This window comes from Rhincodon typus, chromosome 18 (assembly GCF_021869965.1).
Source record: "Rhincodon typus isolate 14 chromosome 18, sRhiTyp1.1, whole genome shotgun sequence".
NCBI lineage: Eukaryota > Metazoa > Chordata > Chondrichthyes > Orectolobiformes > Rhincodontidae > Rhincodon > Rhincodon typus.
The window spans coordinates 35,041,806-35,061,480 of record NC_063349.1 but is presented as its reverse complement, the minus strand read 5'-3'; the positions used below and the strand labels follow the sequence as shown (position 1 = coordinate 35,061,480).

General features: G+C 39.7%; 1 protein-coding gene across 4 annotated transcripts in view; it reads right to left on the bottom strand.

Annotated features, from left to right (window-relative positions):
- LOC109924294 (ras-related protein Rap-1b) overlaps positions 1-18,610 on the bottom strand; it is a 40,259-nt gene extending 21,649 nt beyond the window's left edge. Inside the window, exons 1-6 of one of the 4 annotated variants that reach the window (XM_048607875.1) lie at positions 18,534-18,609; positions 6,009-6,086; positions 5,746-5,815; positions 4,442-4,510; positions 3,882-3,938; positions 1,872-2,012 (exon numbers count right to left, since the gene is read on the bottom strand). In XM_048607875.1, the coding sequence (XP_048463832.1) occupies positions 1,872-2,012; positions 3,882-3,938; positions 4,442-4,510; positions 5,746-5,802 (324 nt within the window). In that variant the 5' untranslated portion in view covers positions 5,803-5,815; positions 6,009-6,086; positions 18,534-18,609. Of the gene's footprint in view, positions 1-1,871; positions 2,013-3,881; positions 3,939-4,441; positions 4,511-5,745; positions 5,835-6,008; positions 6,087-15,093; positions 15,196-18,533 lie in introns of those variants that run through there. The other 3 variants (XM_048607873.1, XM_048607874.1, XM_048607876.1) reach the window with 3 other exon arrangements.
- Positions 18,611-19,675: the final 1,065 nt, after the last annotated feature.

Here is a 19,675-nt window from a genome sequence, read left to right as displayed (position 1 = left end):
GGGTGGTAAAACAATGGGCTGAATTTTACAGTACCAGCAGGAACAAGTAAGTGGCAGGGAAGCAGCGTGGTGACATGTCATCACAGCAGTAAGTGCTCCACTGGTGAATCTTAAGAGATTGAAGCCCCAAATTCTGCTCTTTAGCTTCAGGATGGGCATAAAATCCAACAGGGACTCCCCAAAACAGCTGAGATATTGATGTCATTGACTTGCTAGGTCTTGAACAGGAAAACGACTGCCTGACAAAATCCAGTGCATTAATATTATGACTTACAAACGCACATGCGGATGTGGGGAGTGGGTTAGGTGATGGTGTCGGCAAAACATTTATTTTCCCTCCCATGTGCTCTTCAAACCATACAATGACCAGCTCCAATGAGGATGTGCTTGGAGGATCTGTTGGCGGCTTCTCCAACATCATAATCTCACTTCTAAAATGGTACTAATAACATATGAAGTGGCCTGGTTACACTCCCCTACCAATCTCATTCGCTCTCTGAGTGGGATAAAACCTAGTTTCCACTTTGGCAACTCCAGAGCAAGTTTGGAGATCTAAGCATGAACAATGCCCCACTAGTTTGTGGCACTGTGCAACAATTTTATATGTACTGAATGAACTCAGATGTTTTTGGTTTTAAATTAACTTGAAATACAAACTGGGAGTGAATTTTGGATCTTTCTAATTTCCTGCTTTTTCATATTGAGCATTTTCATTACTGACTGGATTGAAACAAAAGTCAAACACCTCATCCCTCACACCCCGTCCACGCAATAAAAACCAAAAAAGAATCCCCCTCGTCCTCACGTACCACCCCACCAACCTCCGGATCCAACGCATCATCCTCCGACACTTCCGCCATCTGCAATCCGACCCCACCACCAAAGACATCTTTCCCTCCCCACCTTTATCTGCTTTCCGGAGGGACAACTCTCTCCGTGACTCCCTCGTCCGCTCCACACTCCCCTCCAGCTCCACCACACCCGGCACTTTTCCCTGCAACCGCAGGAAGTGCTACACCTGCCCCCATACCTCCTCCCTCATCCCCATCCCAGGCCCCAAGAAGACTTTCCACATCAAGCAGATGTTCACCTGCACATCTGCCAATGTGGTATACTGCATCCGCTGTACGCGGTGTGGCTTCCTCTACATCGGGGAAACCAAGCGGAGACTCGGGGACCGCTTTGCAGAACACCTACGCTCGGTTCGCAACAAACAACTGCACCTCCCAGTCGCGAACCATTTCAACTCCCCCTCCCATTCCTCAGACGACATGTCCATCCTGGGCCTCCTGCAGTGCCACAACGATGCCACCCGAAGGTTGCAGGAACAGCAACTCATATTCCGCTTGGGAACCCTGCAGCCCAATGGTATCAATGTGGATTTCACAAGTTTCAAAATCTCCCCTCCCCCCACCGCATCCCAAAACCAGTCCAACTCGTCCCTGCCTCCCTAACCTGTTCTTCCTCCCACCTATCCCCTCCTCCCACCTCAAGCCGCACCTCCATCTCCTACCGACCAACCTCATCCCGCCCCCTTGACCTGTCCGTCCTCCCTGGACTGACCTATCCCCTTCCTAACTCCCTACCAACACTCACCTTTCCTGGCCCCATCCCCGCCTCTTCGACCTGTTTGTTTCTTCTCCACCTATCCTCTCCTCTATCCCTCTTCTATTCGCCTCCCACTCTCTCCCTATTTATTTCAAAACCCCCTTCCCCTCCCCCTTTTCTGATGAAGGGTCTAGGCCCGAAACGTCAGCCTCTCTGCTCCTATGATGCTGCTTGGCCTGCTGTGTTCATCCAGCCCTGCACCTTGTTGTCCCAGAAAATTTTGGATCAGGTTTTCCAGGAAAGAGTTACTTGCATGTACTTACATCATCAGTGTCTTTGACTCGAAGAATCTGCTCCCTTAGATCCTGCAAGTCATTAAATGTCGACTGTGCTGTTATAGAGTACACTAATGCAAAACCTTGACCATTCTTCATGTATAAATCTCTCATTGCTGTAAATTGTTCCTGTAAATAAAGTATATCCAGTTACATTTACAGTTTTAATTTTTTAAAATTTAACTTGAATAATTCAAATTTATTAATTTAAAATGCTGCAACTTTTACAATGCACACGTACCCCCAAAGCCTAAATAACTCAACTATGAGATATAGGAGCAGAATTAGTCCATTCAGCCCTTTCAAGTCTGCTCCAATTTTTGATCATAGAATCTCTAAGCCATTCAGCTCATCGAGTCCACAACGACCCTCCGAAGAGCATCCCACCCAGACCTGTCTGCCTATTGTATTCCCATAACCCTGCATTTCCCACCACCAATCCACCTAGCCTGCACATTCCTGGCCACTATGGGCAATTTGGCATGGCCAATCCATCAAATCTGCATATCTTCAGATTGTGGGAGGAAACCAGAGCACTCAGAGCAAACCCACGCAGACACGGGGAGAATGTGCAAACATCGTACAGAGAGTTGCCTAAGGGTGGAATTGAACTCAGGTCCCTGGCACTGTGAGGCAGCAATGCTAACCACTAAACCACCATGCTGGACCCAAACACCCAGGGCTCGTGCAGGATCATGGCTGATGTTTCTCAACCCCATTCTCTTATAATCCTTGATCCCCTTACTAATCAAGAACCATCTATCTCTGTCTTAAATACACTCAATGACTTGGCCTCCATGGCCTTCTACAGCAATGAGTTCCACATATTCACCACCCTCTGGCTGAAGAAATTCCTCATCTCAGTTTATTGAGTCGTTCCTTCTCTGAGGCTGTGTCCTTGTATCCTAGTGTCTCCTACTAGGGGAGAACATCATCTTCACATCCACTCTATCCAGGTCGCTCAGTATTCTGCAAGTTACAATGAGATGTCCCCATATCATTCCAAACCTCATTGCGTACACACCCAGAGTCCTCAACTGCTCCTCACACGACAAGCCCTTAAACCCCGGAATCAATTTTGTAAACCTCCTTTGGACCCCCTCCAAATGTCAGCATATCCTTCCTTAGATACAAAGCCCAAAACTGCTCACAATATTCCAAATGCTGCCTGACCATAGCCTTATACAATCTGAGCAGTACCACTCTGCTGCTGCATTCTAGCCCTCTTGAAATGAATGCTATCATTGTATTTGCATGCTTTAAATGAGGATATTTTACTAGTTTCAATGGTGATATTTGAACTGTGATATTTTCCAAGCTTTGCGAACATTCTTAGCCTACAGAATTCTGTAGCAAAAAAAATCTCCCAACTACCTTCAAGGTCAATTAGGAACAGGCAATAAATACTGACCTTGCCAGCAATGCCCACAGTCCATGAACAAATAAGAGAAATCAATACATACATTGACGAATCTTCAAAAGCATTATACCCAACATAGAGCCCACATATAACATGGAGTGTGGCAAAGGTGGCATTTCAATTGTCTTGGATGAAGTGCAGTTGACAAAACCAATCCTGAGCTTTCATTAAAAATTGTTGGAATGTTGAGCCATTCAAGTTATTTAGGGTAAAGTATATACGAGATATTGCATATGTTACTTCAAGCTGAACTTTTGAGAGAATGCTTCCCTATGTTGCAGAAATCCAACTTCCAGAAGCCATTATTACAAAGTAATTATTAATAAATCCATGAGCAAAATAAGGGGTTTCTTCTTCATTTAGAGTTGTTAAATGTGAAATTTGCTACGACTGGAAGTGGTTGAGAGTAATAATGAAGTGGCTTTCAAAAGGAAACCAGATGAGTACATGAAAAAGGAAAGCAAAATGCTCAAAGATGAGGCAGATGGAATGGGAGGAGACTGATTTCAAAACTAGCACAGACTGGTTGGGCCAAATGGAACACTCTTTTCCATATATTGTATGTAACTAGATCTCACCGTTCCAGCTGTATCCAGGATTTCAAGCATGCATTGTTGTCCATCGACTTCAACTTGCTGCCATAAGAAAAAGATATTTATTGAAACTAAAAGGGATTAGTCAAATTGTTTCTGACATGTACCTGGTTAGCAGAAATTTTTTCTACATTAAATCGGACCAAAAAAAATGTTGAATTAATTGTCAAACAAATCATTATCTTAAAGGTCAAATGTGTATTATATTTTCTATTTCACTGAACCTTATAAAGTTTAAAGTTTGAAACTTGCTATGGTATAAAGGATTCTGTACAATATGATTTGTTGAACAGTGATCCACAAAAATAAATATTACTAGCAGAGCTATTTGTATTAACTATGTCCAGTTAAATAGTTAACTATTCTCTTAAGCTTGACATAAATCATTTATCACTAAACAAGTTTTATTTGTAACATAGCTATTCCATGCAGCTCAGAAGACTATCATGCGTGGAGAAAATCTTCAGAAAATTGTCCCACTCTAAGCGAAGGAAGTAATTTATCCCGGCTCTAGCTTGGAGTTTTTGGCTTCATAATAAACTCACCTTTCTATAGGAGTCCTCTATTGTTGGATCATACTTTTCAACAAATATTCCTTGAACAAATTGTACAGTCTGCAAAACAGTGCAATTGACTTAACATTACTATAAAAACAGATGAATATACAGAAGTTACACTTCACAGATTCATATCAGGTTATAATAGACAATGATGACCTTTGATTGTTGCTTTAATTCCAGCACTTGAGAAACACAAAACGTGAAAAGTGTTTTCTGATGAACGTACTGTATGCTGCTGCTCTGAACTACAGACCAAACATAGTTGTGGGTTCAACCTTTACGATATGTCAAGTTACGGAATCATGAAAAATTTAGACATAGGCCATGCAGCCTCTGAAGATCATGTTGGCTCCCTGTGACAGCAATTTAGCTAGTCTCACCTTCACACCTTTTCTCTGCAGTTTACTCTCCAAATAATTATCACATTCCCTTTTGAAAGTCACAATTGGATATGCCTGCACTACCTCATAGATAGTGCATTCCTGACCCTAATCAATTGAAATACAAGAAGTTTTAGTGTTGCCTCTTATTCTTAAGCTAATCAGGAAAAAAAAAAGGCTTATTCTGGTTCTCAAGCTTTCTGCCAAGAGGAACAGTTCTCCTATTTACTGTCAAGATCCTTCACGATTCACACACTAATCAAATTTACTCTCAATCCTCTCTTCACCAAACAGAAGAATCTCATCTTCAGCAATCTTTCCACATAACATGTGTTTTACACTTGGAAGTATTCTCAAAGCATTTCTGTACCATCTAAAACTTTAGATCATTTCTTTAGCATGAAGACCAAAATTGCACACAATAATCCAACTGAGGCCAAACCAAAATTCACCATAGTGTCCTGTTTTAGTACTCTATGTTTCATCAACTTATAAAAGTGTTTGACCCATGATGCCCTGTCACCTTCAAATTTTTTTGTGCATATATAACCCAAATAAACTGTATCCTCTCCTCATTTTTCCTACCAAAGTACATTGCTGCTGATCCTTGGCTTCAATTTTCATCTGACACCTGTATGCCCATTTCTCAAGCATGTCTATATTCTGCTGAAAATTATCAATATAACTATAATTATCACTATCTTTTTCTGAAGAATGTGAACACATCAGAATTACCCCTCAATAAGAAATGAGAGGTGGGCCCATTATCAATTACCCGATTAGTGTTTGATTTACAGATAGCCTCTGCAGTTAAATACAAGGACTGCCAGTCAATGGACCCATATAACAGTGGTTAAAAGCTAATTGGAGGTAGAAATTATTGCTTCACTTCAATGGTTTAGAACTCACCAAAGCTGACTTCCCAACTCCTCCTGAACCGAGGACCACCAACTTGTACTCACGCATTGTGTAGCGTTTCCTGTAAATACAGTTATCAGCTGCATCAAGACAAGATTCACAATTGTTAGATAAAATATTGCTGCTCAAGATAGATTACATGCTAATTTCAGAATAAAGTAAAACTGCTACAGTACATTACAAAGGATTGCATCGAACTGCAGCACAGAAACATGCCGTTCAGGCTAAGGGGTCTGTACAAGTGCTACACAAACCTTCTCAAAAACACCCATCCAGAGCAGTATAATCTATTTCTACAGAAAGTGCAAGAGACTCAAGATGGATGGCAGCATCTGTGGAGAGAGAAACAGGATTAACACATGGAATACAGTTTAACTCTTGAAGATTCATACTGAACTGGAATGTTAATTCTGTTTCTGTTTTCACAGAAGCTGCCAGACCTGAGTTTCTCCAGCACTTTATTTTTGTTTCAGATTTCCACATCCACAGTATTTTGATTTTAATTAATCTATTTTTTTCTCCATACATAATACTATCATTTCAACTCTGTGGTTGAAAGTTCCACATTGTAATCATTCCAAGAAAGAAGTTTCACCTGAATGTCTTACAGGATTTATTACCTTTTAAAAAAAAAATAGTTTGCAATTTTGGTCTCTTCCACAAATGAAGCTGCTTCTCTATGGTTGCTGCATTGAATGCTTTCATAATCTTCAAGGTTTTGATCAGATCACAAACAAACAGTCTTTCCTTTAGAATTCAATTTGAAAGTTCAATCTTTCCAAATTATAAATCTTTCATTCCTGATATCATCCTTTTACATGTTGTTCACATTTTTGCTTGTGCCTCTATTTCTTTGTCACATAACATGGTGACCAAAACTACTCTCAATATTACAAAGCATGATGTATCCAAGTTTTTATAAAAATTTAGTTCTGCTTATCCATTCTATTAATTTGGAATAGAACTACAATATTTTGGTTTATGGCATTATTAACCTTTACCATTTTTAGTGATTTGCCTGTCTGTATCCTCCAGAACCCTTTGTGCCCAATTATGCCTACATTGACTAATCACGTTTTGGTTTCTATGAATCTCTAAACTGTATGCGGTGGTACATTTTTCGAGGAAGAAAAAGGCAAACATATTCAAATTACAAGTGTACAGTGCTACATGTATAGACAAGATATGCAGGTTATGCTTAAGAAAAGGCCAACATTTAACATATAATGGCCAAAATTACGTTGCCATAGTTATAACTCTGGCTATTAGCTAGTTTCTATTAGACAATACTTACCTACCAAAATACAAACAATATCTTATATAATGAAACATATTTTTATATGTTTTGCATTTTATCAAAAGCTTTTGACAATCCAAATATACAAATGTTGATCAACTACCTTTATACAACAACCTACTAAGCACCTCAAACAAAAAAAAAAATCAGACATCATCTTCAAGAAGTCACTTTGTAAACCTTTAAAATCTCCCGTCAAGGTGTTTACACAGAATATTTCTAATGATCCTTCATGACTATTTTCCTGTAACTGGTGTTTGGACTTTGTTTGGATGTCATGAGCCTTTATTCAATCCATTGCAATTGTCGAGGTTCAAATGAGCTATTAAATACTCAACCAGCTCAGCTTACACTTTTTTCAGCAATCTTGGTAAATTCACCTTGAGTAGCAGCTCAATTTAATTCAAGATGGGTTAAGGTAGCTAACGATACAGAGGAAGATTAGATGCTCTATAGTGATAAAGGGCATACAGGTCCAGAGGCTCAACTTCAGATCAAATATCATGTCGAGGTCCCAACAGCCTGATTAAAATTGACAACAGCTTGAGAGAGGTGAACTTGGTGATGGTATATGCCTTCTGGTGGAGTGAAGGAAAAGTTTCATTTGTCCCAATATTGAACTAGAAGAAACAGCACCTCATCCAGCATCAGATAACTGGTCTAGCAATTCAACGACAAAGGCAGAAGAGGGGTCAAGAAATACAGACATTAGTACACATGTTGCACCTGATCCAATGTGTACAGATGCTTTTGACAATGATAGTCATTGTGGAGCAGACCAAGGAGAGTTCCTTGCTAGATTCCAGAGGTAACAGTGTTAGGCATGAAGAGAAGCCATGACTGAAGATGCTATGGCTACAACCAATTGGACTAAGAGTGGGAGCAAATAAAGGTATTTTCCTGAGCTGGAGAACTGGAATTACATTTGAAATGGTCAACCATTGTCTAAGGCCTATTCTGACGAAGGGTCTCCAGACCCAAAACCTTAACTCTGACATTTTTCTTCACAGATGATGCCAGACCTGCTGAGCTTCTCCAGCAACTTCTGTTTTTGTTGTGTACATCAAAAGGCTGTTTGGCAGTTAAGGAATAATGCACCCCAGTAAGTCTGAAAATTTTAACTCCTTTATCACATCGGGCTCTCCCTTTGTCAGTTCTAAAGAGGGCTTCCCTCCTGTGCCTAAGCAGTACTTCACCAGAATCTTTTATCTTGCAGCAATCCCTTCGGGTGTTTTTAATGAAGAAATTCATTCAGTAACCATAAAAGGATGATGGGGCTAAGCTTTTATTAAATTTATTCTCATCCATGCAGTGAATGTGCATTTCGCTGGCTAGACCAGCATTTATTCCCCATTCCCAATACCCTAGAGAAGATGGTTTTAAACTGCTTTCATGAATCTTTTCAGTTCACGGGGTATAGGTAAAATCACAGTGCTGTCAAGAAGGGAGGTCAAAGAAAAAAAGTCAGTGACAGTGAAGGAATGGTGATACAGTAACAACTCAGGATGTGTGGCTTGGAGGGGAATTTGTAAGTAGTTGTGTTCCAATGCATCTGCTGCCCTCTCCTTTGAGATGGTAGAGGTCACAAGTTTGGAAGGTGCCTTAGTGAGTTGCTGCAATGCATCTTGTAGATGATACTTAATGCTGCTACTCTGATTCTATCTCTGCCAGCAATGCAATCAAGCAGGTTTTGTTCTGGGTGGTGTCAAGCTTTCAGTATTGTTGGAGCTACACTCACCAGGCAAATGGAGAGTACTCCATGACACTCCTGACTTATACCCTGTAGTTGATGGACAGGCTTTGGGGAGTTGGAAAGCAAGTTGCTGACTTGCTGTTATAGCAACAGTATTTATGGCTCATAAAGTTCAGTTTCTGGTTAATGGTAATCTGCAAAATGTTGACAGTGGGGGTTCAGCATTGATAAATGTCATTGACTATAATAGGGAAATGGCTAGATTCTTTTTGCTGGAGATGGTCATAGCCTGGCACTTATATGGGAAATAACATTAGTGCCACAGACCGTGCCAAGCCTGAATGTTGCCCAGGTCTTGCTGTGCAATTATTAAAAATCTGACCTCTGACCTTAATGATGGAAGCAAGTTCTGTGATGAAGTAGCTGAATGATGGTTGACCATATGACACGACCCTGAGTAACTCCTTCAGTGATGTTCTGGCACTCAGATGATTCATCACCAATAGCCACAGTCATCTTCCTTTATGCTAGGTATAATTCCAATTAGTGCAGAGCTTGGACAGGTAATTCTGACTTACCTCAGTTCTGCTAGGATTCCTTAATACCATACTAAGTCAAATGCTGCCTTGACGTCAATGTAACATAAGAACTAATGTTGCAAAAGCTCAGCCCTAGGAAGGGAGGCATCATTTCATATAGGTCTCTCTAGTGACATGCTGCCTCTCCCAAGCAAATTGAAGTTTCTCTAATTTTCCTCTAATTTTCTTAAATCAAAACTGGTGGTGGCAGAATACATTTGGACTTTGGTCATACAAATTAAAAATTGCCATTTTTCTTTTTAAACAAAGGAACACATTTAGATTCCCTATGACAAATGCTCTGGAGTCATCCCTTACAATACTATTTGTGATTGGTAGTGAAACAAGCTTGTCTTACTGTTCTTTTGAGACTTTTCCAGTCTGCAAATAGCAGTACACCTCCAAAATGTGACCTCATGTGCCTACAGCTTTCAACTCTTATGGCAACCACAATTTGCATTTCGATAGTGAGCTCAAAATTGTAAAATTACTCATACTACATATGCAGTGGGTCAAGGAAAAATAAATCTGAGTGGAAAGAAAAACGAGGAAGTGTTTGAGATTTGGAAATAGGTTAAAAGAAGGGGGATAGAGAGAGATCATAGTAGAAACATTTCAGGTTTCTTGGATGAATGAATATGGATAAAATAATACTAGTTCTTGCTTTGAAGAGCAAATTTCATTCCACCAAAAAACCCTCTCTTTTTGAGAAATGTTAGCTGCATATGTGCATCCTTAAAATGAGTTTTATTTATCTAATTTGAGACTTATATTAAACGAGTAGCGCATGCTGTAAAAAAATGTATTAAAATGTAAAGATTAACTGCCCAGTTAAGAAAGCCCACTGTTAATGCATTAATATCCTTGTACTTTAACTACTGAGTATGTTTCTCATTGTTAACATGAAACTAATTACAGCTTATCAAAGAATCTTCCGAATACATTAACAAAAGAAGTATCTAGCACAGTAGTCATATTAGAAATGAGCACTGCATTTATCTCATTTCTAGAAATGAAACATTTATGGAATGCAAATGGCTTAATGGAAAACAGCAAATTAATATGGGACAAAGAACAATTTAGTTACAGACTTATTTTTGACCACTAAAAAACAATAGATGCCAAAATATGGTTATTCATCTGGTAACCCTTCAAGAATAAAGTTTATTTTATTGCTTAGCCAGGAAATTTGCAGACATGGATGAATATTTGGACTTAAGACATGTGGTTTAAAAATACAAACCTAATTTGAAAAATTATAAATTAGATTCTTTTAATATTGAAAATAGTTAAGTTTAATAGAGCGTAATGCTTTAAAATAGAATGTCTAAACTTTATTCTCAAAGGTAGATAATTTGCAGTCAAGCCAGATAACACCTTTTGCTCTATGGTTTTTGCTTTCCCAAACCTAGGGTGAGCTACCATAGTGCACACTAAATATGTTATATGAACAAATTAAATTTCCATAAGCTGCAGTATGTTAGTCAACTCAGCACAAGACTGTTTCCACCCTATTTTTCTGGTGCGAAGAATCAAGTTTTTGCAGACATCTAGTGTTTCATTCAACCATTGTATTGCATGCTACACTCAAATTAGCTGTCAGCCCAAGCTTTCACCCATTAATATATGCGTTACTCATCAGTAACTTATAACTGTGCAAAAGGGATCAATATAGGTTTTGTGGTGAAAATACTTGGGAGTTTAAGGTATGCACGGTGTGTTGGATGACACTTCAAAAGATGCCCACTCAAGCCTGGATCAGCAGCCCAACAGTTTAATGATGGAGTGAAAAGAGGAAACAATAAGATAGAACTTGATGACATCAATGTAAATTGTGAAAACTAATGACATTTTTAAATTGCTGTCAAGATGGGCATACGGTTGAAAAGTAAAAGTGAGCCACGGGAAGAAGCTTGAGGGACACCAGATCAAAGGGTGCAGTATCAGTAAGAGAAGCAGGCGATCGTGCAGGCGCACAGACACAGACACTGACACTCGTTTGGAAGACACAATGCAAATATATAGGCACATCAATGTAAAGTCATATTTTACAATTTCATTAGTCCGATATTAGATTTCTCATGTTAGCAAACCTCAGTGAAAATCATCAGCTGGGGAAAAAGCACTGCCGTGTAACTGTGTACTGGGGTTGACCAAATCGAAGATCATGCATCACTGCGTGAATCCATATAGCTTTGCTATAGTTGGCATTTTTCATTGTAGATAAACATTCAAATCACTGCTCAAGCAAAATTATTTTGTTTCTAATAGTATTAGCAGCAGTCATCTGATGCACTGATTGCACCCAACAGCACGCTTATTGAACTAAATCATACAGCACAAGACAGCATGGAAGATTGATGACATTTCCAGGGAATTTAATGTTTTTACCTCACTGACTGAACTGTACAATATTACAGTAAAAGCTACATTAATTATTTTCAAATTCACCTTGTAGAAATGATATCAAATACACAGACCATACTAATTGACTGATCTGGCATTGCACCTAGACAACAGAGACCACGTCATCAAGGTGAGATCAACGGCCTAAGGATATTTGGACCCAGGCAGGAATAATGCAGACAGCAGTATAGATTTAAAATCGCTCCATCCACTTGATCTCACATCACAAAAAAACCCACTAAGAACCATTTTCCGTGGTATTGGACATTAACAGATCTGCTGCACATCTCTGCAGCAACTTTACTCAACACTAATAGCGTAAAATAAACTTTGTGGAAATATCAACTGATCATGTTCATTTTTTTAAAAACTTAATTCTCTGGAAAGGACAACATTTCTCGTTCACCACTAATCACCGTTGAACTGAATAGCTTGCCAGACCATTTCAGAGAGCTTTTGAGTGTCAACCACATTGCTGTGGGCCTGAAGTCAAATGTAGGGCAGAAAGGGTAAGAACAGTTGATTTCCTTCCTTAAAGGACATAAATGCAGCTGATGGCTTATCAACGGTGGCATTCAATAATAGCTTTCTGTCATCAGTACTAAAATTAGTTTGCAATATTAAAATTATAAACTGAATTTAAATTCCAACAGCTGCCATGGTAAGATTTGGGCAGAACCTGTGGATCATTGGTCCTGTAACATTATCACCATTTCCCCAGTCAAGTGTGCATGTTAAGTCACTATGTGCAGAATGTTATACTGGTAATTAGGCCTGCTTTTGGATGCTATGTTTTGCTCACAAAACTTGTTATGTCAATACAGTTATGTTATAATTTTTTTAAAATGCTGCACCATCTTATGGTCCCAATCGTAAACAAATGAATAATTTCTCACATTTCAGTTCTCTGATATTCATTAGGTGAACAAACTGTAACCATAGATGGATCTGACCAAATTGTTTAAGCATGGTTGCTCCAACCGCTTACAAAGATTAAATTCATCATGTGGTGTGCACATTTGACAATGTCAGAGTAGGATATGTTAGCGATGACATCAGCTCGTGTAAAAAACGTACCTTTTTCAAAACATATGTATCTGTATTTTAGCCACAAGTATAAAAATATGCTTTGATCAGATGAATTAGCATGAGCCTACAGTGTCACTTAGGAAGCCATCAATAATGTCTGGCAGAAACAGGATTCTGTCTCAAAAAAATCAGAATTATAAAATCTTAACATGAAACAGTTAAGCATTTTTATATTGTGACATTAGAGCACTTTGAAAGGCTTAAAACAAAAGCAATTTAAGAAAACAAAGGCAATTTAAAATAAAACTCAGAACAATTCGGTCCAAAGATGGACAGGTTAGGTGGATCAGCCATGCTAAATTGTCCCGTAGTGTTCAAGGGTGTGCAGGATAAGTGGGGATGCTGGGTCCGGGTTGGATACTCTTCGGACAGTCAGTACGTACTCGATGGGCAGAATGGCCTCTTTCCACACAGTAGGGATTCTATGATTGTGTGAAATTTTATCATAACTGTAAAAAACCAACTTCTGTAAAGTTAGCCCCAGATGCATCAAAAAAAAAGAAACCAATCATGCCATAACTCAAGAAAATTGTCACAGTCAAATGCATTTAGCCCAGACACAATATCAAGTTAATAATTATGGATAGCTACCTTGGAAATTTCTGCTCTAAGGAAAGTGGATCTTGTCCATCTTCTAAAGAATATCAATGCTAAGTTCAGCTGACTATCAGTGGAGTTATCAAGCTTTTCAAGGTCACTATTAAGTGCGCTTAGTTTCAAAAGGATTCACTCTAAGTCGTCAGGATGGAATTCTATATCAAGTTTATAAGTTTGTTGGATGCAACGAATTTTAAAAATTCACTTGTGAGACATGCATCACTGGTTGGGCAGCATTTATTGCCTGTCCCTAGTTGCCCTTATGAAGGTATCCAGCTGCCTTCTTGAACCGCTGCAGTCCATGTGCCGTAAGTAGACTCTCAATGCCTCTGGGGGCGGAATTCCAGGATTTTGACCCATTGACTGTGATGGAATGGGTGATATGTTTCCAAGTAAGGAGGAGTGGCTTACAGAGGAACTTGCAGGTGGTGTTCCCATGCATTGCTGCAAGCGTATCACTGCAAGCTGGGAGGGGAGTTATGACTCAAACGGCTATTGCCATATGGCTGCTAAACAACAGGGGAATTTAGTAAAATTTGAAGAAATTGAAGCCAACATAGAATTGTTGGACACTTGAGGAATTTCAACTAAGACATATCCCTCATGTTTCAGAGTCTGAAAAGCTGATGATGATTACGTTTGCCCAAACACGCTTTGAAACTTTCAGCCAGCCAAGTTGCAAACAATAAAAATGAAGATACACAGAATTTTAAACTTGGCTTCTGAGCATTCAAATCTAGCAATGTGTCTTAAGTTGCTGAAAATGTACAATGTTCACCTAATGATTTAAGTTTGACTTTAAAACTCTGATCAATTTGCAAAAAGCTGAAGCAGCAATTACACATTAATTTCAATGAGAAAGTCATCCAAAATAATTGACCTTAAGATAAAACTAATAGAAGTCGTCAAATTTTGGATCTTTATACTTTACTCCTGGTATTTTAAGATTCTAAGCGAAGTTCTGTATTGTTACAATGCTGGTGTTATAAACTGTTTGGGTCCAAAAGTAGGGGCAGTATGGTGGCATTGTGGTTAGCACTGCTGCCTCAGCACCAAGGACTTGGTTGGATTCCAGCCTTGGGCGACTGTGTGGAGTTTACAAGTTCTCCCTGTGACTGTGCAGGTTTCCTCTGGTTTCCACCCACAGTCCAAAGCTGTGCAAGTTAGGTGGATTGGCTACGCTAAATTACCCCATGGTGTGCAGGCTAGGTGAGTTAACAATGGTAAATGTGGGATTATGGAGATAGGGTGGGATGTTCTTTGGGGGATTAGTACAGACTCAATGCCAAATGGCCTCTATCTGCATTGTAGGGATTCTATGATCTTTGAAAGCCATGCTATGCACAACAGAAAATTGCTTTCATAATCGATAGAAGGGTACTGGATTATGCCCCAGCTTTCTACTGCATTAAAAAGAAGCTTTTGCTGGTAAGTATCCAAGTAGTTCTCACAGTCAATAAACGTGGAGGTGGACAAACACAGCAGGTCAGACAGCATCAAAGGAGCAGGAAAGTCAATGTTTCAGGCCAAGACTCTGTCAGGATGAGGTGTGAAAGGGACTATTCACTACGCAACTCCCTCGTCAGCTCTACACTCCCCACCAACCTCTCCACCACACCCGGTACCTTTCCTTGCAACCTTAAGAGGTGCAACCCCTGCCCCCACACCTCCCCGCTCACCTCCATCCAAGGACTCAAACAATCCTTCCAGATCTGGCAGGGATTCACCTACACCTCATCCAACCCAATTTGTTGCATCCGTTGCATCTGATGTAGTCTCCTCTATAGTGGGGAGACCAAACACAGATTAGGAGACCGATTCACGGAGCATCTGTGCTCTGCACGTACCAACCAACCCAACCTTCTGGCTGCCATCCATTTTAACTCCCCCTCCCACGGCGACATGTCTATCCTTGTCCGACTGCACTGTCAGAGTGAGGCCGAACATAAACCAGAGGAACAACACCTGATATTTCGCTTTGGGAGCTTACAGCCCAAGGGCCTGAATATTGACCTCACCAGCTTTTAAAATCGCTCCACCCCAGCCTTATCCTATGTCCCACCTCCCAAACCTGTCCATCTTTCTACTCACCTATCCGCTTCACACTTCCCACTGACCAATCACTATAACCCCTTACCTGCAACCACCTATCATCATCCCACCTCCCCTTTCCCCAGTCCCACACCCCTCCCTCTATTTATTTCTGGGCTCTTCTCCCCCTCCCGTGTCCTGAAGGAGGGTTTCAGCCTGAAATGTCGACTTTCCTGCTCCTCTGATACTGTGTGACCCGCTGTGTTTCTCCAGCTCCATGTTTATTGACTCTGGCTTCCAGAATCTGCAGTCCTTACTGCCTCCAAGTTGTTCTTACATATTGTTACATTTCAAATGCAGCAATTTCCTTTCTCCTCATGAGTTATGTAGGATCAAAAATAAGTGGTAATGATCACAGTGAAACAAAACTGATCTACCAGTCCTAAGGAACGAAAAAAATTTCTCCTAATATAATTCAATTCCCAATTTGCTCTATTGGACACTAAAAACAAAACTGTACATCTTGGAGGTCAAGCAGCATCAGAAGAGCAGGAAAGCTGACGTTTCGAGTCGAGACCCTTCTTCAGAAAATCTGAAGAAGGGTCTCGACCCGAAATGTCAGCTTTCATGCTCCTCTGATGCTGCTTGGCCTGCTGTGTTCATCCAGCTCTACACCTTGTTATCTCAGATTCTCCAGCATCGGCAGTTCCTACTATCTCTGTACATTTTGTACTTCATTACATGTAACATACAGAGTTTAACCTTCTAAGTACTCAACAGTAATTCTTGGCATATATCATTAGTGGGCAAACAAAGTGCTCCTCAACCCCCATGTGGAAAGATCCTCCAATTTATTTTGTTTTGGTGGGGAGGGTGGTGTTGGCTGATTGTAAAAAGGAGAGACAGAAAACATTTCCTCCGCCCAACCCCCACCCATACACCCTCCCACTCAACTTCGAGAAAAGTGAAGGATGTTTTACAAAATATGGTAGGAGGGAAAATGTTCTCAATAACTTACCACTGGCACTTTACACATACAAAGGTGCAAAGGGTCAGTCACAAAGGCCTAGAAACAGCTCAAATTCACTAGTGGCAGTGTCCCATTACAGTACTCAGCCCTATGAAAATTGAGCTCGTGTCTGATTTGTTTAATTTAGTACGTGGGTAAAAGAAAAATACAGAAACTGGGATTTAAATCATCACTATCAAATTACAACATCAGATGTACTGAAGTCTACAATGGTGAAACGGAAATGGGCGGCAACAGACGCAGGTGGTATCACATCAGTCATGTGTTGTTCAGTCCACCTGAAACTCAGTTTCATTGGCTTCAACAGAACCATTTGGCACACTAAAATCTGCAGCAAGTGACTCATCATCTGTCTCCCTAAAGCTTCCCCATCATCTACAAGGAATAAGCCACAGTGATGGAGTATTTAGTGCTTGGCTACAGCTCTAAACACAGTACAGAAGTTTAAAAGAAAACCCAGAACAAAACAGCCTGCAGAACACAGTGAATCCATCATCTTAACCATTCACTCCCTTCATTACTGGTGTCAAAATGCTTCACAAAAGCATTTCATCAAGGGTTCTTCAACAGCAGTTCACAAACTCAAACCTCTACCAACCAGAAGAGCAAATTAGAATTCATGCCCTTTAAGGTTACAATGATTATGTTTTGCAGCATTACCACTGTCACTGTTGCTGGGTCAAAATCTTGGAACTCCCACACTTACAGCACTATGGAAACATCTTCATCCTGAACTGCAGCAGTTCAAGGAGGTAACTTACACCACATTCACAAAATAATTAGAGATGGCAAATAAATACTGGCCTTGCCAGTGACATCCACATCCCACAAATGAATATTAAATTGCTATGTTGCATGGCAAGAATTGCTTTCCTGACTGGACAATGCAAAAGGAGGCAGACAACTCTATTCTAGCTGTACCACAAATGCAAATCTTGAACAAGTAACTAGGAACAGATTCTGAAAATGCATAGCAGGATTGGAGGGGGGAAAGAAAGGTCAAGTACCTCTGGTAAAACATTTCAGGCTGTAAATCAAAATACTGATAGCAGTTTTTGTTTCACTTGTTCATGGGATGTGGGGGTCACTGTTCAAGCTAGCACCTATTGCCCATCCCTAACTGCAGAGAAGTCAGTCAAAAGTCAACCACCTTGCTTTATGGCTGGATTCCAATGTAGGGCAGACCAGGCAAGGATGGCAGATTTCCTTCCCCAAAAGGACATTAGTGAACCAGGTGTGCATTTGTTTTTTACAACAGTCAACAGTGGTTACATGGTTGTCATGAGGCTAACATTTTTTATTCCCAATTTTTAGTGAATTCAAATAGCATTTGCCATGCTGGGATTCAAAAATATTAGCTTGGGGTTCTGGGTCATTTGTCTTGCAACCTTACCACTATGCTATTGCTTCCTGTTTAATTTGATATCTGGCTATCCCTGCAGCTCAGTCAGTAACTGGCATCTGCAAAATCAAACATACTTCTGGCATATTACAATATATCGTACTGACCAAAAAGAAAGCTATTCAGCTAACATTCTATCTGAAAAACCACTGAATTTACCCATGAGCCCCCATGAAATGCAAGACAGCACGGGCTAAACACTACTGTTCCATTAGCAATGAATGGTCGCAGAAAGACAATCACACCTAAATTTTAAATTCCAAAAGTAAAATTCTGACAACTTCTATGACAGCTCAATATTTCCAACTACAGTTGATCAGCTTCCAAAATCATTTTCTATGTTGCCTTTTATATATGTCTCAATGGCAAAGGAGTCTGGGTTTGTCAGGAAAATCTTGTTATACAAGAAAAACCTGCATGATAACAATATTCTCATTTACATTCCTCAGTACCTATAACTTATTTTGCCTGGGAGGTGGTTCAAATTGTCTTCAAAACTTTATCCAGACAACAGCTCAATATATCTCTATAAACAAAGTGTGAATTAGCATGGTTTAATGCATTAGATGTTCATAAGTATAATTTGATCTTGCGTGTGGAAATATGGCAGTTCATATTTAGAAGACAGTCACTTATCACATGGTTTAGCAACTTACAAGTCTCAGGCCCTGTTCTTCAATGCAGTAGATTTAACGATGCACAACCTGGATTCGGACTTCTAGCCCTTCCACCTACAAAATTATAGATTTAACACAGCAGTAATGAGATGCATAATATCAAAGCTTGAAAATTTATTCTCCAATTAGAAAATGAATAATAAAACAATGCTGACATTTTAGCAACAGCAAACCAACCTTGTCAAAGTATGCGCTTTCCCACAAGTTTGGTGACATCTTCTTTCTTAATACCCAGTATAAACAAATTTAAAAACACAAAATAGAAAGATACAGCATTTCTGTGATGAAGTGCAACTGCAAAATTCCAGAGCAGGTTCTTGTGGTAACAGTAATTCTCTCAGTCTAATACATATGCTCCCGCAGATGAAGTACCAGACTTGCAACGTTTACGGTCAGATGGCAGACAGAGATTTTATATACATAACGCAGTAAATCAAATAATTCAGGTCCATATGTTTCCAAGCAGTATCAATACAGCTGCAAGAATCAAACCTTGCAGGGAAAGTTTTCCAAAAAAGATGTTAATCCATTATTTTGGACTGCTGTTTTGAATTTCAAAGTTGCAACAATTATAACTGAAAGTCAGTTTTAAGATAAAATATTCACCTTTTGTTTAAATTAGAAATGAAGGGTAAAAGCAATTGGTAATTATGCAGTCAAAGTAGTTCTAACTGGTCAAACTTTCATTTTAGAAATCAGAATTTTAAACAACATGAGCTGTACTAAGATCATCTTACAGGAGACAACAGTGCACAACTTCTCTATGAAGTTATCCTAAATTTGCCCAAATTATAACATTTATGGGAAATTCAAACTCATCATTACTGCTCTAACATTCTAAAAAGAGGAAGATATGGTTCGGATACACCAGTAGCAATTGCAGACACTCATGCCTTTCTATTTCTAATCTGATTCCCAATCTGATGCAAAGACGGTGAAACAAAGAATAAGGGCAGCAAATAAAATAACAAACTTGTTGTATAAGGATGTACAAAATCAATTTGCGGCACCTAATTTTTCTTAGATTTTCTTTCCCTTTTACAACAGCCTTTTTGTCCTTGATTTAGAAGTGTGATACCTGCATGTCACCATCACAAACAACGTGCAAAGTTCATATTCGT